Below are 18,388 nucleotides of genomic sequence, written 5' to 3' on the forward strand. Positions count from 1 at the left end.
CCTGCCCAAGATCTGATCATCTTCCCTGAGATGTGCTGTCCAGCCCACCGGCCAAAGCGTAGGCAGCATTAAACTCAATCACGCCTTCCTTGCTCTTTAAACAACAAAAGTCCTCAGCGTGTCCTGATCAAGGACCTGGTGCAGAGTTTCAAGCCAAAACCTTGACGTTTCCTTGCCTTCCATAGATGGTGCTCAATCAGCTGAGTTGCTGCAGCAGATTCTCTGTTGCTCCAGATTCCTGCATCTGCAGTATCTTGTGTCTTCCATGTTTCTGAAACCAGTTCCTCTGAAACGCAAATGACCCTGTATGTTAGCAACACACACAAAATGCTGGAGGAGCCCAGCAGGCAGCATCTATGCAAAAAAGAATAGTTGACGTTTTGGGCCGAAAGAAATGTCAACTGTACTTTTTTCTATAGCTGCTGCCTGGCCTGCTGAGTTCCTCCAGCATTTTGTGTGTGTTGCCCAGATTTCCAGCGTCTGCAGATTTTCTCGTTTGTGACCCCGTATGTTTTTTTTTAAATAACAAAAGGATAAACAGAAAACGTTCCAACTGATACTCTGGGCTGAATGGCCTTCTTTCTGTGTTGTAACATTTACGTAATTATACGATCTCATAACACCGTTGCTAGTTGCTATGGTTTGCGTCAGTCACCTTACTGTTTCCATTTGCGCAGGAAATTACGAGCTGGAGAAAGCCCTTTTCTCCTACCAGCTGTGCATTTTTATCAGCAAGACAATCAGCTTATGTGGCTTGTCGCAGAGAACACTGTCAGACTTTGCTGTTTCCCTGACCGTGGAAAGAACTATTGTCTCTGACAAATGTGATATAAGATGTGCGGGTGTGACTGCTGAAAGTTCATTTGTATCTCCAGACTTGTACAGGGAGTTCGTGCAGTCCTGTACTTCAGTATCAATGAAAGCCAATTGGAGATTGGGGCAATTCTGTGTCAGTCAAGGTAGGTAAACTGTTTTCAACTGTTCCTCACCTCTGCGGCAAGCTGCTGTGATGTTCACAGTTTGCACCGTAACAATTTCACTTATTGCAAAGAACTTTATGTTGGTACTTTCATTTTTCATGAGTGTATTGGAAGTCTACTTAAAAAGAAAAAGCACAGGTGACTTGAGAAAGAAGCCAAGGTTTAGGATTGATGTGGATGATTTCAGAATCAGAATCAGGTTTACTATCACAGACGTACTCTCAGTGGCCACTTTACTAGGAGTTGAACTCAATCTGGTCTTCTGCTGCTGTAGCGCATCCACTTCAAGCCTTGATGTGCTGTGCATTCAGAGATGCTCTTCTGCACACCACTGTTGTAACACGTAGTTACTTGAGTTACTGTTGCCTTCCTGTCAGCTTGAATTAGTTTAGCCATTCTCTCTGAACGCTCTCGTTAACAAGACATTTCTGCCCGCAGAACTGCTGCTCACTGGGTGCTTTTTGTTTCTTGCACCATTCTCTGTAAACTGTAGAGGCTGTCGTGCATGAAAATCCCAGGAGATCAGCAGTTTCTGAGATACTCAAACCACCCCATATGGCACCAGCAACGTTCCATGGTTAAAGTCACTTTGATCATATTTCTTCCCCATTCTCATGTTTGGTTTGAAGAGCAACTGAACCTCTTGACCACGACTGCATGCTTTCACGCTTTGGGTTGCTGCTGCAAGTTGTCTGATTAGATACTTACTTTGTCGAACAGGTGTATGTAACAATGAGGCCACTCAGTGTACAGTATGTTGTGAAATCTGTGGCAGCATTACAGTGCAAGACATAAAAAAGGACAGAAATAAATAAATAGAGAGTCAAATAACAGGATAGTGTTCCTGGGTTCATGGAAATCTGATGGCGGAGGGGAAGGAGCTGTTCTTAAAATGTTGACTCTGTGTATCCGGGCTCCTGTACCTCCTTCTTGGGGGTATCAATGAGAGAGAGCAAGTTTTTAAAGATATAACACGGCCCAACGAGCCTGTGCCACCCAATTACACCCTTGTGACCAATTAACCTAGTAACCTGTGCATCTGTTTGGAATGTGGGTGGAAACAGGGACACCCAGAGGAAACCACGTGGATAACGTAAAACTCCTTATGGGCAGTGGTCAGAATTGAACCCGGGTCACTGGTGTCCTAATAGCATTACATTACCCACTATGCTACCGTTGCGCCCCAGGTGGCTAGGGTTTTTAACGATGGATGCCTTCAGGTAACCAGAGGGGAGATGAAGATGTTCTTCTGTAAAACACATCTGGTTTCTCTGGTCTGGTGCATGCTACCTGAACACTCGATGCTTCACACCAAGAGACAAGTTAGAATTGACGGCAGTGAAAACTTCAAGGTTAATTGGGCAGTTTAGTTCCAGAGCCCAAGAGCTGAATAGGCCTCACTTGGATCCTGTGACCCTGTCACTCTCAGTGGAATGCACGTTAAAAGATGGAATCTCACGGCTGGAATTCATTATTAAAGCAGAAAATCTGGCGACCTGTCCCGCCCCGCACTTCCTGGCTGCTTGTATTTAGTTAAAAACTAGAGCGAGCGAAGGAAGGCTTATCTCCGAAATGCTTACAGTAGTTGTCTCGTTGTTTCTGGGAACTTCTTCCGTGAATGGATAGCCACTCTGCAGTCAAACTCCACTCTTGTCTCACTGGGACGACTGGCACACTTCTCCGTTTGCAGCATCCTCACTTTTTTTTTGCAATGGGAACATTCTGCCTCCACCCCTCCCCATCTTGCTATTCTCCCCTGTAGTTCAGCACAGAAGCCTCCGTCGCCACCAGTCTAACGGCAAGCTCTCGGGCCGTCCAGGCCTCTCCGCTAGGGAGACGTTGACTTTGTGATTTAGCACAGCTCTGCTTCGAGAGAATTGCAGCTAATGTTGCACATTACTTGTTTCACCTTTGCAGTCTGCAGTGAGAACCCTGCCCATTTCATTCTCCTTTGCCACTTCTCCTCATCCCTTCCACGAGCTAAAGCTGCTGCCTCAGCCCACTCAGTACTGACTGCAAACCTCACACATAGATCCACAGGAACAGATACCAGGCAGGAAGCTGTGCAGGTTCTCAGATTGTGGCTGATCTGATCCAACTCTGCTAGTTGTTTGTTAACTTCACCGGGAAGTACTTGCATTCTGTCAGAACGATATGGATTCCTGGGCTAAGGCTGATCTAGACTTTGCCTTTGAAAGAAGGGACATTCTAGGCAGGTGGCTTGTTCTGAAATGTCTCTTCCCGACACGCCAGAGCCACTCAGGCTAAGATTTAATGGCTGTTTCCTCTCCGTTCAGTTGGACCATGCTTTCCCATCTTTGAAATTCAGTGCTCATTGGTTTCATGGTGAAAGGGATTTTCTGCTGCAGGAAGATCTCCATCTCTGGGAACTAGGATCAGCCATGTGGTATCTCTCTCTCTCTCTCTCTCTCTCTCTCTCTCTCTCTCTCTATCTATCTATCTATCTATCTATCTATCTATCTATCTCTATCTCTATCTCTATCCCTATCTCCCATCCACTGAAACCCATGGAGTCTGGGCTTAGACTGAGGTCAATAGGTTTTTGCTGGGTAAGGATATCAGAGATGCCCATAAAAGACAATACAGTGAAGCTAAGGAACACATCAGCACGGTCTGAACAGGCTGAATGTCTTGCTATCCCTTTATAAGCAATCTAGAGTGCAGCAGGGATAGAATCACTTTGCTCAGTAGGAATTAGCAAAGTCCTGAACGGGTTGAAGAATGAGCAGCTAGTCTTGACAATTAGGTTGTCCAGCAGCTGAGAGTAAGACGTTGGCCATTGATGGTAACGCTGGTAACAAGAGATTTCATGGTGGTTTGAGCTGGAACCAGGGTGAGAGCAGCAGAGTCCACCTCCTCCTCCTCAGGCAGAAGTGTTTCATGTTGGAGGGACGCACCCCAGGTTCAGTAGAATAAATCCAGGGCGAAATGCTTAACCAATGAAAGAGGCCGAATAGACCGTGGAAATAAAGCAGAGTATTGGAGATGTTTCAGGAGTCCAGAGGATAGACGGAGAGAAACTATTTCCTCCAGAGGGGTGGGTGGAGCCCAGGATAACTTTCAGATGAGACCGAGGCTGTTTAGGGCGATGTCAGGCGGCTTTGCAGTGGGGGTAGAGGAGAACTGTTCTGTGGGGTTCTGCTGGCATCTGCAGTCGTAGCTGCTGGTGCCAGTGACTGAGCAGACTTCATGTCTGGGGAATGAAATGAGGTGAAGAAGGAATATAGGCTTAGTGGACGGAGAACAAATCGACGGTTTTGTCAAAGTATAACTGGGGAGGTACAGTCTGACTGCCGAGTGGAAGGAGGGTGAAGTGAAGGTGAATGATTTGTCCAGGCAGGGATCACGTGACCTGAGTTGGGACGTCATGTATTTTGCATCCAGTGCTGCCAATTTAACAAGCACTCTCTTCTCTTCCTCTCAGATAATGTGTGGTGCAACTGGCCTCTGAGCTGCACCCGACCCCATCACTTGGCGCCTCGGGGCAAGTGCAGTCTCGCCTTCACCAAGTCCAAAGAGACCCGGCCCTACCTCAAGCTTCCACAGTTCAAGGTAGGTCTGTTGTGATATTTCGCATCTATATTTCTGTACGGCCTAGAGAGCAAAACCTTGGAGAATTCCAGATTTAAGGAAGCCTGCTATTCATGTTAGAGTTTTGCAGTCCCATTCTGCCTGTTGTAATTACCGGCTCTGCCCAAAATTGCTGGCCCTTTCTCTGTCATTGTCGAATCTCCTTTTAAAATATACATTGCTGTCTCCCTCAACTCCACACTTTGAAAAACCTTCCTGCGTTCTTGTCACCAAAAAGATAAACTTTCTCTTTCTTCCCCTGCCCCCCCACCCAACCAGAACTGCAGGTATTTTGAAAGTTTTCATTAATTCTGCCCAATCTTCAGTTTGCATCGCACATGGGAGCTTTCAGCAGCTGAGGATCTCCATTAGCTTCTGTTGACGAGAATACTTTGGGAGCTTTCTCTGCATGAGATGAAATAGAGAAGGCTGGCTGGAGCTATGAGCATCTGTCAGTCTAACTCATAAGTGGGGGCTGGGTTGTCGTAGTTACACACACATGACATTACCTCACACCCACTCCCTCTTCTGCCTCTTTCTGCAGCACTATCTTAAGCTTTCACTGTGAGTGAGTCGAGTCAAATAATCCCTGTGACATTTGGCTCATTAACCACAGGTGTCTGTGGAAAAAGGGATGACAAAGTTCAGTTTGGTGACAGTGTCTCTTGATATTTCAGTTAATGCTTTGTCGGAGTGAACAGTTTTTTTGTTGGGCTGGTAGGGAAAAAAATAATTTTTATAGTATAATTTATGAATTTACACTTATAAATAATGAAAGGCATATCCTTCCATTTTGCCTTTAACAAAAGTCACAAAGTGCTTTGCACTTAGGGGACTGTAGGACATCCAGCAGCCAGTTTATACATAGCAAGATCCAAACAACGGCTGCACTTTTCAAATGAGCAACACAGACAAAATACTCAGGCGGTCAGGAAGCATTTATGGGAGGAATAAAACAAGCAGTGAACATTTCGGGCCGAGGTCCAGTCCTTGGCCTGAAATGTCCTCATAGACGCTGCCTGACCTGCTGAGCTCGAGATTTCCAGCGTCTGCAGACTCTCTTCGGGCACAATAAGAATGACTCTATTGTAAGCAGCATGGAGCCCGGGATACATATTGACCAGGGCAGGAGAAACAAATCCTCTTTGTCCTCCAAAATACTGTGGTAGAATCACCTGCCTAGAGGAATTCACCAAGGTCTCAAAGCTGGCACGTCTGGTAGCCTGTGTAAGTGAGGAGAGTTATCCCGGATTTGCACCAATGTTTCTGGACAGATGTTGACCCTGTAACCTTCTTCCTCAAGAACGAGGGTCTCTACCCACTGGGCAAAGGGCCCTGTTAAGATAGCGCAGGAAATTGAGTATGAACCAAGCACTAAGTCTTCTTATAAGGATCAAATAAGACAAGATTGGATAGGGACATGGATGAGAGAGTTATGGATGGCTATGGTCTATGTGCAGGTAGATGGGTCTAGGCAGAGGACCAGAGTGGCATGGACTAGATGGGCTGAAGGGCCTGTTTCCTTGCTGTAGTACTCTGTGTCTCTATGACAAGTATTCTCCCAGTGAGCTGCCATTAAACCGTTCTTTTATACAAGTGTGGTCTGCTTCGGGGCAGATAGCAGCTGCAGGAAGATTTGACTGGCCTAACACAGTCCAGAGTATCATTTTGCACGTGATGCTATACATCACACTTTACCAAGGGCAATTCCATTTGTTCTGTAACCTGCTATTTTCCTACTCAATCAAATGGAGGTAAACAAGCTCCTTAAAAATGTTTCCATTGGCCTTTTTCCAGTGGGAGAGGTACTTATTTGAAATTTTAATGAGTTCTTGCAAATTCAGGCATTTGAAAATGTCTCACATTGAACAAAGTCTGCATTGACAGCCGCTGACAAATAGGCAAATATACCCCAGTAGTTCTGCTTCCGCTAAACAGCGGTGTGATTGTGTGTCACAGGATCGTGCCAGTGAAAGGATGGGAGACTCCCAGAAGCCGATGACACTAAATCAAAAACCGCCAGTTGACTCAGAAAGCTTGGCTATGGGAATAATGAAAGAGGTGGCCCTGAAGTGGTTCGCCGAGACCCAGGCTGAACTCATCCTGCAGAACGGCCGGTTACCCGAATGGTTCCATGGCTTCGTTATGAGGAAGTAAGTTACGTGGCTTCAGAACATTCCACTGTGCTGGCACCCAGCTTCATTGCTGGAAGTTTTGTTATGACTCCCTGAGACTGTAGATGTCTGTGGCCTGCAAACTGCTCTTTAAAATGCTCTAGTATTCAGGGCCAATAATTGAGTATTTTACACTGCTTTTAAACAGGCTATGCTTTCCTACTTACACGGTTCTGGGGACTGCAACCAACTGTTTTACACAGCTACTAACTGTATTCCACTTCCTTATACTAATAGAGACTGTAATCTGCTACTTTAGCAGTGATTACAGAGACTGTTATACACTGCTCAACACTGTTAATACATAGGCGACGATACACGTGTTCACAGTCATTCAAAGGCACTTTAATCTGCTTCTTTACAATGTAATTACAAAGACTGATTGGTCACTTTGCAATTGAGTGGCTGCAACCTAGTTCATACGTAGGTCTATAATCTCCATTATTTAAGGGAATGTAATCTGTTAAACATCCTTACAGGGAGTGCAACCAGATATTTTGCCATTGATTTTGAGATTACTGGTCTTTGTAGCACCAGCCATGTTCTATTTCCATTCTATTCCATTCTGGATCAGAGGTCATTCTGCCAAGCTTTGAGAAGACAAAGGAGCCATTTTGACCCATGGGTGTGATTGCCTACAGGACTTATTGCAAACAGGCCTGATGTTGAACACCTCTCAACCAAAAGGACTGAGAGATGGGGGAAGACAGAGCAGTGACCCACCTTTGTCGCGCTCTGTGATGTAACTTAGCTCTACCAGTGACGTAATGGTCGCAGTAACAATGCAAGCAGCACTAACCACTGCTCTTCTACATCCAACAGAGAAGCCGAGAATCTCCTGTGGGATAAAGGTGTTGGCCAGTTCCTCATCCGCCTTAGTGACAGAGCCACCGGCTACATATTGTCCTACAAGTACGTACCTTATAAAGTGCGACCTCCGATTTCGGGTTTATACTGTTGCATCCGTTTCCAGAGGGAAATCTGATTTGTCGAAGTGAAATATTCATCACTCTTGCTACGGGAAAGCAGAAAATACCTCAGCTATGCGGAGAATGAAGGAGAGGGAGGAGAGAGCGAGGCGGGGAGAGAGAGAGATGGGGGAGAGAAGGAGAGAGAGAGAGAGGGGAGCAAGAGGGGGAGAGAGTGAGAGTGAGAGGAGAGAGAGGGGAGAGAGCGGAAAGAGAGAGGGGGAGAGAGAGAAAAGAGAGAGGGGAGCAAGGGAGGAGAGAGAGGAAAGAGGGAAAGAAGGGAGAGAGAGAGAGGAGAGAGAAGGGGGAGCAAGGGGGAGTGAGAAAGAGAGAGAGTGAGAGTGAGAGAGAGCGTGAGAGAGAGCGAGAGTGAGAGTGAGAGAGTGAGAGAGAGAGAGTGAGAGAGTGAGAAAGAGAGAGTGACAGAGAGAGTGAGAGAATGCGTATCTGTGGGGTTTTGATGTTGTTTGTCATTTCTACACATCCTGAGTGTGATCACTGTTGGAGTAAGGTGTAAATGGCAGCGTCACAACAGTCAGAGAGTCATGTTAGGGGGATAAGTATTATCCAAAACTGCTTGTAAACAGTGTCAGGGGGCTATTGATGTCGTCAAGTTTACAGTCTCAACTGAGAGACGGTGCTTGCTACAGTGCAGCCCTCCTGCGCTACCGCGTTAGAGCTTCACTCAGATCCTGTGCTGCAGGGTTATTTGTGCTCAGTAATTCAGTCACTGAGTTGCTAGCCTGAGAACGAGGACGAAGGATGCCAGGCAAACCCAGTGGTAACACGCAGTTAGAGGGCACTATCAGTACAGGCAGGGTGCACACATCTAACTTGTTGATTGGTTTATCTTTAGGGGAACCAATCGTTGCCGCCACTTCGTTATCCACCGGCTGAAGAATGGAAGGTACATGATCGACGGCAGTAACCACACCCACAAGGGCCTTGCAGCACTAATTGATTACTACATGACAGAGGCCATTCAACCGTTCGGAGAGGTCCTCACTGAAGCCTGCAGTCAGGTAAGGATAGGCACTTAATATATACCCTGCATCTCCAGCACAGCCTCCCCTCTCCTCGACTCTCTTCCTTTAGTTCCGGTGCTTTGGTTCCAAGGTACGAGCCAAGCCTGACTGGCTCCACTCCTGCCCAGCCTGAGGTCTCCCGAAAGGCATGAAGCTGAGACAAGTGGAGGGGGAAGACAGACGCAGGGTGCAGGGAGCTGGATCCTGAAGAAGCTGGGCAGAAGAGCCTCTCACTGTTGGAGAGCAGCCACGCTGGCCAGCAAGACACAGTAAAGAGAGGGATGTTTTAGTCAATATATTTGGAGATGAGTTGATTCTCTGGGCATTTCAGTGATTATGGCCAACTGCTCGGTGATGGGTGATTGATGCTGCCAGGCAGATCCCAGCCTGGCACCTCCAGACTGAGCTGCTTGTCCAGGAGGAAACTGGGAGAGAAAAAGAATGTTGTTAGTGTTTCGGTGCAAGGAATGGACAGCAGTCTGAACATTGAGTCAAAAGGGCCCTTGTCCAACCTGCCCAAACCATGCAGTCAGTAGGAATTTCACAAATCCAGCCTCCCCCCTTCCCCCTTCACAAAACTCAGCCTCCAATCTTATTATCAGTACTTTGAACAGGAAGTTCTGTGTACAAAATATCTTCTCAGTTTACCCTTATCACCCTGCCTGGCAGGCAAGGTTATTCATTGGAAATATATTTGCATAAAGCAGTTGGGTCTCAAATTCACAAAATAGAATGACTCAGTTAAGGAAGAATAAGGTTAAAACAACTGCAGGCATAGCTTTAGTTGGAATTAAAGCTTTTCCTTTAGGGGTAGTACATTGTCACTGTCGGGGAGACCAAAGGCTTGGGCAGAAATCCTCCTTATTCACAGACTGGATATCACAATGATGAAACTGTGATCTTATAGAAGCAGGGGTATAAAATCATGAAAAGGGATAGATAAGACAGAGGTAGGAAGGTTGTTTCCACTGGTGGATGAGACTAGAACTAAGAGACTTTGCCTCAGGTTTCGGGAGGATTGATTTCGGACAGAAATGAGGAGAAACTGCTTTTCCCAGAGAGTAGAGTATATGTGGAATTCTCTGCCCAGGGAAGCAGTAGAGGCTACCTCATTAAATAAGTTCAAGGCACAGTTAGATAGATTTTTGCACAACAGGGTTCTGGGGAAAAGGCAGGTAGGTAGGGCTGAGTTACTGGCCAGACCAGCCATGATCTTATTGAATGGTGGAGCAGGTTCGATGGGCCCGATGGCCGACTCCTGCTCCTATTTCTTATCTTTTTATGTTTCTTATCATATTGATTCCTGGGATGGCAGGACTTTCATATGAAGAAAGACTGGATGAACTGGGCTTGTACTCGTTGGAATTTAGAAGATTGAGGGGGGATTTGCTTGAAACGTATAAAATCCTAAAGGGATTGGACAGGCTAGATGCAGGAAGATTGTTCCCGATGTTGGGAAAGTCCAGAACAAGGGGTCACAGTTTGAGGATAAAGGGGAAGCCTTTTAGGACCGAGATTAGGAAAAACTTCTTCACTCAGAGAGTGGTGAATCTGTGGAATTCTCTGCCACAGGAAGCAGTTGAGGCCAGTACATTGGCTATATTTAAGAGGGAGTTAGATATGGCCCTTGTGGCTACGGGGATCAGGGGGTATGGAGGGAAGGCTGGGGCGGGGTTCTGAGTTGGATGATCAGCCATGATCATAATAAATGGCGGTGCAGGCTCGAAGGGCCGAATGGCCTACTCCTGCACCTATTTTCTATGTTTCTATGTTTCTATATTCTGCAGCAGATGCTGTATATCTTTGAGTCAGCTCAGTTAAGTGGGAGGAAGAAAGTCCTAGATGGAAAGAGTTAAAATTTGAGGAGTGGACATGTGGGTGGGAGTGTACTAGCAGAAACTTGATGGCCCAAATGTCCTATCCATTCCATGTAACACCTCCCATTTTGACCTTGCAGTATGACAGGGGTGATGTGTACGACCACATTAGTTTCGACCCACCCAACAGTTCATGCTCAGACGAAGTGGAGGTGAAAGAAGTAACGATTAGAAGAGCACTCCACAATCACCCTCAGCCCCGGCAGCAGGACCCCACCAGCGACTGGCAGTGCGGGAGGCCTCCCGCCATCCCTCCGAAAGGCTGCAAGGTGCCCACTGGCAAGAGGTTGGGCTCGGCGGACAACTACTCCTCCAACAACGAGGTAAGGGTTCAACAGGCAGGCTGAGAGCTGTAACCAGCACTTCAGTGGAATACAAGTGACCAAAAGCATGATCGAGCCAGTTTCAAGTTTTCACACGGACGCTTTGCAGTGTAAACTCCCTCAAACAGCAGCATGATAATAGCTGGGTGATAGGAGGTTCAAAGCTGGACATTGGAGGGAGGGAGCTTCCTGCTCTTTGACTAGTGCCCGGGACTTCATTATAATCCCAGAGGGTAGGTCAGGGTGACACCCCGGGGAATTGAGAGCGAGTTTAATGCTGACGCTCCGAGTCGTACTGAGGGAGTGATACACCATCAGTTACTCTCCGCCAGGTGTGGATGCCGTAGATCCCACTGCAACACTCAAGAGAAGAGCAAAGGGTCTTTATACTTAGCTGTCATTGAAGCCACTCTGGCTTCTGTCAGATACTCAAAGCCGGTGGCCCCTTTACAGCCAATGTAATTGTGACAACAGTTCAAGACTAATTAATTGGCTGTGAAGCACTTTTGGGATAACGAGGTTAAAGAAAGCACGTTGGAAATCTGAGATCTTCCTGTGGGGAATATGTAATCCTCCCTGAGGAGTAGGGAGTGGCATAGACACACAGATGGAGGAGCCTCTGCCTCACTGTTCCAGAGACCAGGGATCAATCCTGGCCTCAGGTGGAGTTTGCAGTGTTCCTCCTGTGACCATGGGTCTTTCACGCCCCCCCCCACAGCTCTCAGTTTCCTCCCTTGCTCCAAAGATGCGCAAATTGGTAGATCAATTAGCCACCGTAGATTGTCCCAGGTGGGTAGATGAGGGGTAAGATCTTGTGGCAGCCACTGGGAGCTGGGGTTAGAGGATTGTGGACGGGCAGGTGGAGGGAGGGAGGAACAGGGCTGGTTTTGGCTGCTGTTGTTTGGTTGCTTGTTGTGTTCTGTGTTGTTCTGCCGAGCGCGGTCAGCATGCCGTGTTGGCGCCAAACTGCGTGGCAACACTTGCGAGCTGCTCCCAGCACGTCCTTGGGTGTGTTGGTTGTTAACACAAGCAACTTGACGCACTGTGTGTTCCGATGTACGTGCGATAAATAAATCTGAACGTGGGGCAAATCAAATGGTGTTAGTCGAAATGGGAGGTGGAGATTGGTGCAGTATCGATTATCTGCTTCTGTGATGTCCCTTTCTATGACTCCACAACTCTAAACCTCTTCCACGTTGATTTGTGTTGAAGGATTTTGATGTCACACCTTTCTTGGCAAGCAAGGTGAACTTGGTGTTTGAGGAAGAGAGCCAACTGGAAGCCAAGTATGGGCAAGTTCATAAACTCCGATCCAAGAAACCGCCAGCCATGGAGTCGGCCGTAGAGCCCGTGGTCTGTAGAACTCACACAAGCTCGGTGTTCAGTGAGAAGGTGGATGACAGGAAGTCCTGCCACTGCAAGTGGGAACCAAACAGTGCAGTATATTCCCTGGCCATGGAGTCCCAGCCGATATATAATGAGCCTTTTGAGCTGACGACAAGTAGCTCTGCCACAGACGTTGTGTACACGGAGGTGGACGTGAATCACTTGCGGTCTGGCACTTCACCCTCTGCCAGTGACAGCTACTTCTCCACAATCCCAGTGCCAGCTGAACCCAACTGCCAGGCTTCGGAGGCCAAGTACCCGGGCTTGAGCTCTGGCCCCTTGACTCCCCCTCGACTGTCACCCAATTTAAACAGCAGGGTGAAATCGATATCACCCACACACTCCGCACCGAAGCCAGGGGCAAGTCCAACCTTCCCACACAATCGGCCACTTCCCCAGCCTTGCGACAGCAGCGAACGGCTGCCTTGCAAGTCCTTTCTGAGAAGGAAAGAAACCTCAAGTTCAGCGGAGAATATGTACGAACAGGTTCCTGTTGCATTCTCAAAGCGCAGTCAAATAAAGCCAGACAAGGTAAGGATCATTCTTATCCAGATAATTGACTATAGCCTCTTTAACCCTTGCCTGATGGGTCCCATGTGTCAAGCTCCCAAATTGTATTGGCAAAGTAGTCTCGTAGGTGATGATGTGCTGGGCTCCAGCAGATCTTAGATTTCTAGCAACTGGAAGGGTGTCCCACGCCAGAGAGCGGACATAAAATTACGCAAGATTAAACGTGGTTATAGATGAAGAGAAATCCAGTGGGCCCCACAATTGCAACGGGAGCCTTGTGGAAATAAAATGCTAAAAGCAAGAGCGAAAACACACACACACACACACACACACACACACAGATTCACAGAAAATCTGAAATAAAAGCAAGAATGCTGGGAATTCTCTGCCGGTCAGCCACCATCTGTAGCGGGGATATAGTTCATGTTTCAGAGTCTTGAGGAAGGTAGTCGCAAGTTTTTCCAGAATTTTCTATGTCCAATCTACTAGGGATATACAGTCATCTTCAGTTTATACTCCACTCCGGTTACGACCCAGTTCCGAGCACTGCAGCATTGCTTGATGCTTAGAACTTCAGGATGATCCTGCCCAACATTCCCTCTAATTAATTTTATGCCCATGTGGTGGACCAACCATTGCTCTGAGCAGGAAGTTTTTACACGGCCTGAAAACTGCACAGCACTTAAAAATTTTTTTGTCATATGCATGCTGTGAATATTTTGAACGAATACTTTTGATTTTATTTATTAATTGAAGGGTATATTGAAATACAGTACAACAAAGAAAATGTTTCACCTTTCATAAGCTTTTAAACAAAGACATATTCAGTGTTCAGCAGGACAGCAATTTATTAACAATGAGCTACCAACTTCCATTCTGTATTTATTGTTACAATTTGTAACAGTGTCATAACTTGAAACATTGATGATGTAAGTACATTGAAGTTCCAAAATGGTTCAAAGTAAAAGTTGTGGTATATTTATTGTTTAGAAAATTCATGGATTATATTCATTAACACATAATTAATTACAGAATATTTCACAATTATATTAATGTAAATTTCAAAATTATATTAACATTATATAAAAGAAAATTCCTGCTGTGCGGCAACAAAGGCTATGTGCATGGGAGCATTTCAGTTACTGCGTGGCCTTTTACCCACACAGCTTAGGTGGAACAGGAATCCTGCCCATTCCTTTAATGGCATGGGAACCCAGTGACAGCAAGATACATAAATAAAACAGAAAATATTGCAAACATTCAGCAGGTCAGGCAGCAGAGGAACGGAGAAAAAGACCAACTGAACTGAGAAATAGGGAAAAACACTTTAATTTTAAGGTGTGGAGAGAGTTGAGGGGTGTGGATACAAAGGGAATATCTCTGATAGGGTGAGGCCAAGGCTGCCATGGGGACAATGATGATTGGTATGATACACATGCCATTAATATTATAGGACAATTTCAGGCCATTCACCCTTAAACTTTTACACTTCTGTCACTTTACTCCAAATGAAATGCAATTGTGGGGAATTTTTAGCAGAAACTCACAAGCACATCCACATTACTTGGTCTTCAAATGACCCTTGTAACCCAAGTACCTGTTTTCACACCACCCTCTATTGTTGCCTTGTGCTTGCTGGGCTCAGACTCCTGGATGTGCTTACATTATTGATCGTGAGAAATAGGAACCAGAGGAGGCCATTCAGCCTGCTAGTCTGCTCTGCCATTAACTAAGATCAGGAGCAGTTTGGGACACTGCCCATGCAAGTGTGAGAGCCCCTTCAGTGGCAGGGAGAGGAAAGAGAGTTACTCTGAAAGAACGGCAGATTCAGAAGGAGACCCTGCCCAGTGAGAATGATCTTGAGCTGGCCACTTGATCACCAATTGATCCTGGTCAATTATCCCAAGTACATGTAATGTTGAGAAATGACTTTCCCTTCCAAACCTCTCTGTACTTTATAAACACAGAAGATTCTGCAGATGCCGGAGAAAAGAGCGACACACACACACAAAATGCTGGAGGAACTCAGCAGGTCAGGCAGCATCTATGGAGGGGAATAAACAGTCATGTGTTCTGGGCCAAGACACTAATGAAGAAATGTTTCATACTGAGACCCTGATGAGGAAACGCTGACTGTTTATTCCCCTCCATGACTACTGCCTGACTTGAAGATTTCCCCCAGCATTTTGTGTGTTGCTCTCACAATTTTACCTCTCCAACCTTCTCCAGTGTCACGTTCCCTCTTGGCCCCTCCACCATGTTTTCAGTCTTGCTCATTTCTGGATCCTCTCCTCCCTCACCACCATCAGAGTCAGAGTCTCTTACCACCTTGGTCTCTGATGGGTCCCTTAATGAACCCAATTCCCTCTTCCACAAGATCTTCCTAAACGCACTGTAGTTGGCTATTCCATTACTCTTCTCACTCACAGTGATGCAGCCTTAGAAAACCCTTCTTTGTGTACACGTCATCTGTTACATGGGCTATGCCGTACACAAAACAAATGGAATGCAGAGCTCTGCTTTTCTCCTTCACAGGATGAAATGCGTAAGAAGTGGTTCTCCGACTGGAAGTGCAAGTAACAGAAGGCGAGCCCTGTCCCTCTCAAATATCCAAGCTGCAAACCTGGAGCCGGTGGAAGAGCTGCCGAGGAGGGCCACGTGACATTGATTCTGTAACCCACTGGACTACTGGCACTGCCAAATATCTACTACACTGCTGAAAATGGTCCAACATTTTCCTGCACTGACACTAACCCTGGATTTGTCCACTGCTTAGAAATCAAATTCTGACCCCAATCCTTCAAATAGTTGTCGAGTTTGCTATAAGCTGTCATTAGCATGAACGTGCTTTACTCACTGATTGGAGAGTTAATGCTTTGCCTTTGTACTCTACTTGCCCTTCTGCAGCAGGGCATTAAGCTGACACTGGCACTGTAAATGGGATGACTGAATTTTGTGTGCAAGAGATTTAACAATAAATCGGTGCCCATTTTACACCCCCCCCCCCCCACGTCAGAAAGCTGAACATATTGGAGAGTTGTGAAACAGACTAATTACTCTCACCCCTTCTAGCCCATGCTTCTGTGTTGGAATCACCCCCTTTTTACTTCTCTCCAGAGCCTCTGTAAGCAAGGAGCAAGTGACCTGCTTTCAGGTTCCTACAAAGTTCACTACAGAGCCAGATACAGTGAGGCTGTGGGCACTTGGTCACTGTTAAACTCACCCAGGTGAGTGGTTAAGGGAGTCAAAGCTGCAGTTACTATCATACATACAACTACATGAATAACTTACATGCAGCCTAATCATTGGCACGGAGCAGTGTGTAAGCGGGTCGCACTGGCTAGAGATCAGAGACTCCCTCTGTATGGGGTGGGTTGAACTTCAGTCTCGTCTACAAGCTCATCCTGCGTGGATTAGACAGGGAAGTGAGTCACCCTGCACCGCAGACCAGTTTTACCTTTTGCTGAACTTGAAAACTGCTCGGAGACGTGAAAGAGCAGGGTGGGCTGGATTTCCAGTGCCCCTGCCCTCTGATACTGTTAGGCACTCAACGGAGAAACATGACCTTTAACAGAACTGTTTTCATCTTCTATCTTGGGATCAGATAGTAAAACAGCACACTGACTCATGAGGCCAGCCGCACAAGATGCATCAGTGGAAACAATGATTTTGCTGATAGCTACACTGGCTGCTTGTTCGAAGTGAAAAATGTTCTGTTTCAACATCCTTAATCTCTTTTCAAATGTTGCATTTTATAATTCCTCCAGTTATGTTCTTGGTATTTGACTTATTTCTTTGTGTGAGGGGTGAGAGCGTTTGAGAGGTAACCTCCTCGTCTCACTCTTGTGCAGTTGGCTCCTGGTGACGGGGCGCTGACAAGATGCACGCGGGCATGTTGCTGGTTAGGTCTGCCTCTGCAGCCCTTGCTCAGACTCTGCTCCCACGAAGGAGTGCGACCATCTCCAGGTCTGGAGAGTGTGTCACGTGGAAGGCCGTGGTGAAGTTGCCTCTCCTTCTCTTTGCCGTGGCAATGGTGAAGGAAGATACTCAGTAAAATGTTGAAATTGCCATTTTACTTACATTAATTACTTGTCATTGCTTCCTCCATCCTATCACCATGTCAGTGTGGTCACAGAATAGGCCACTCAGCCCTTCCAACTAACTTTGACATTCTAGATTGTAGCTATTCTGTGCCGATGCCATCAGCTCACTCCAGTTCCTTAACCCAGTCCCTCGACCAAGACATTTTTAACTGTTCCTGAGAGGCAAAGACTGTTCCAGTTTTCTGCTGCTTGAAGCAAGGTGCTACAAACCAGCCCAAAAACCCACGGTTCCACTATCATCCTGGTTATCTACCGCAAACACAATAATGTTATTTTAGTCTCTACTCATGCACACTACCAGCAGACTTTGTCAACACTGGGGCTGAGACCCTCTAAGACAAAATGTATTGACAAAATGCAAGCTTAAGGATAAGAAATAATATTTGTACGAGCAGGTGTGAAACTGCATTTTTTTAAATGTTTAATCATTCTGTACTTTGCTTTGTGTTCTTTCTCATGTTTCAGTTATTATTGACTCAGACCATGTACAGTTTTGAAAGTCACTTAAATTAAGTCTTTTGTTTCTGCAATAAAATTATGACTTGATAATCTTTTGCTGGCCTAGTGTTTTTCGAAGCTGTCACTATCTGAGCCAAGGGAACAGATGAAACAGTCTCAACACGGCTGGGGAGAGCTGACATACATCCAATAGTTTCGTACAAGGGGCTTTCTGACCATCGTGCCCATTTTGGTCAAACAGAATGGTTTATGTTAATGATAAAGAGTTTTAAAAGATTAGCTTTATCTGTCACATGCGCATTGAAATATCGAATGAAGTGCGTAAGTTTTTGTCAGCAGCTAACACTGCCTGAAGATTGCGCTGGGGCCAGCCCACAAGCCTTGCCACATTTCTGGCACCAACATAGCATGCCCACAACTCACTAACCCTAACCTATGCCATCGGAGTGCAAAAGAAGGCAGAGCACCTGGGAGATACCCACAGGGTCACAGGGAGAACGTACAAGCTCTTCACAGACAGCGATGGGAATCGAAGTTCAGTCGGGTTTGCTGACAGTAGTCATAGTCATAGTCATACTTTATTGATCCCGGGGGAAATTGGTTTTCATTACAGTTGCACCATAAATAATAAATAGTAATAAAACCATAAATAGTTAAATAGTAATATGTAAAGTATGCCAGGAAATAAGTCCAGGACCAGCCTATTGGCTCAGGGCGTCTGACCCTCCAAGGGAGGAGTTGTAAAGTTTGATGGCCACAGGCAGGAATGATTTCCTATGATGCTTTGTGTTGCATCTCGGTGGAATGAGTCTCTGGCTGAATGTACTCCTGTGCCCACCCAGTACATTATGTAGTGGATGGGAGACATTGTCCAAGATGGCATGCAACTTGGACAGTATAACGCGATTGCACTGGCCACTGGGTGACTGTGCATCCACATTCTAGCTGTCATTCCACGTGCCTGTACAAGAGCTTCACACATGTACTGCTGG

General features: G+C 46.2%; 1 protein-coding gene across 1 annotated transcript; it reads left to right on the forward strand.

Annotated features, from left to right (window-relative positions):
• The first annotated feature begins 683 nt into the window (after positions 1-683).
• LOC140211957 (uncharacterized) lies at positions 684-17,434 on the forward strand. The gene is made up of 8 exons (XM_072282240.1): positions 684-959; positions 4,426-4,553; positions 6,531-6,724; positions 7,568-7,657; positions 8,570-8,735; positions 10,696-10,938; positions 12,151-12,855; positions 15,370-17,434. The coding sequence occupies exons 1-8, from the start codon at positions 917-919 to the stop codon at positions 15,412-15,414; spliced, it is 1,614 nt and encodes a 537-aa protein (XP_072138341.1). The 5' UTR covers positions 684-916; the 3' UTR covers positions 15,415-17,434.
• Positions 17,435-18,388: the final 954 nt, after the last annotated feature.

The sequence above is a fragment of the Mobula birostris genome, chromosome 18 (genome assembly GCF_030028105.1).
Source record: "Mobula birostris isolate sMobBir1 chromosome 18, sMobBir1.hap1, whole genome shotgun sequence".
NCBI classification, from domain to species: domain Eukaryota; kingdom Metazoa; phylum Chordata; class Chondrichthyes; order Myliobatiformes; family Myliobatidae; genus Mobula; species Mobula birostris.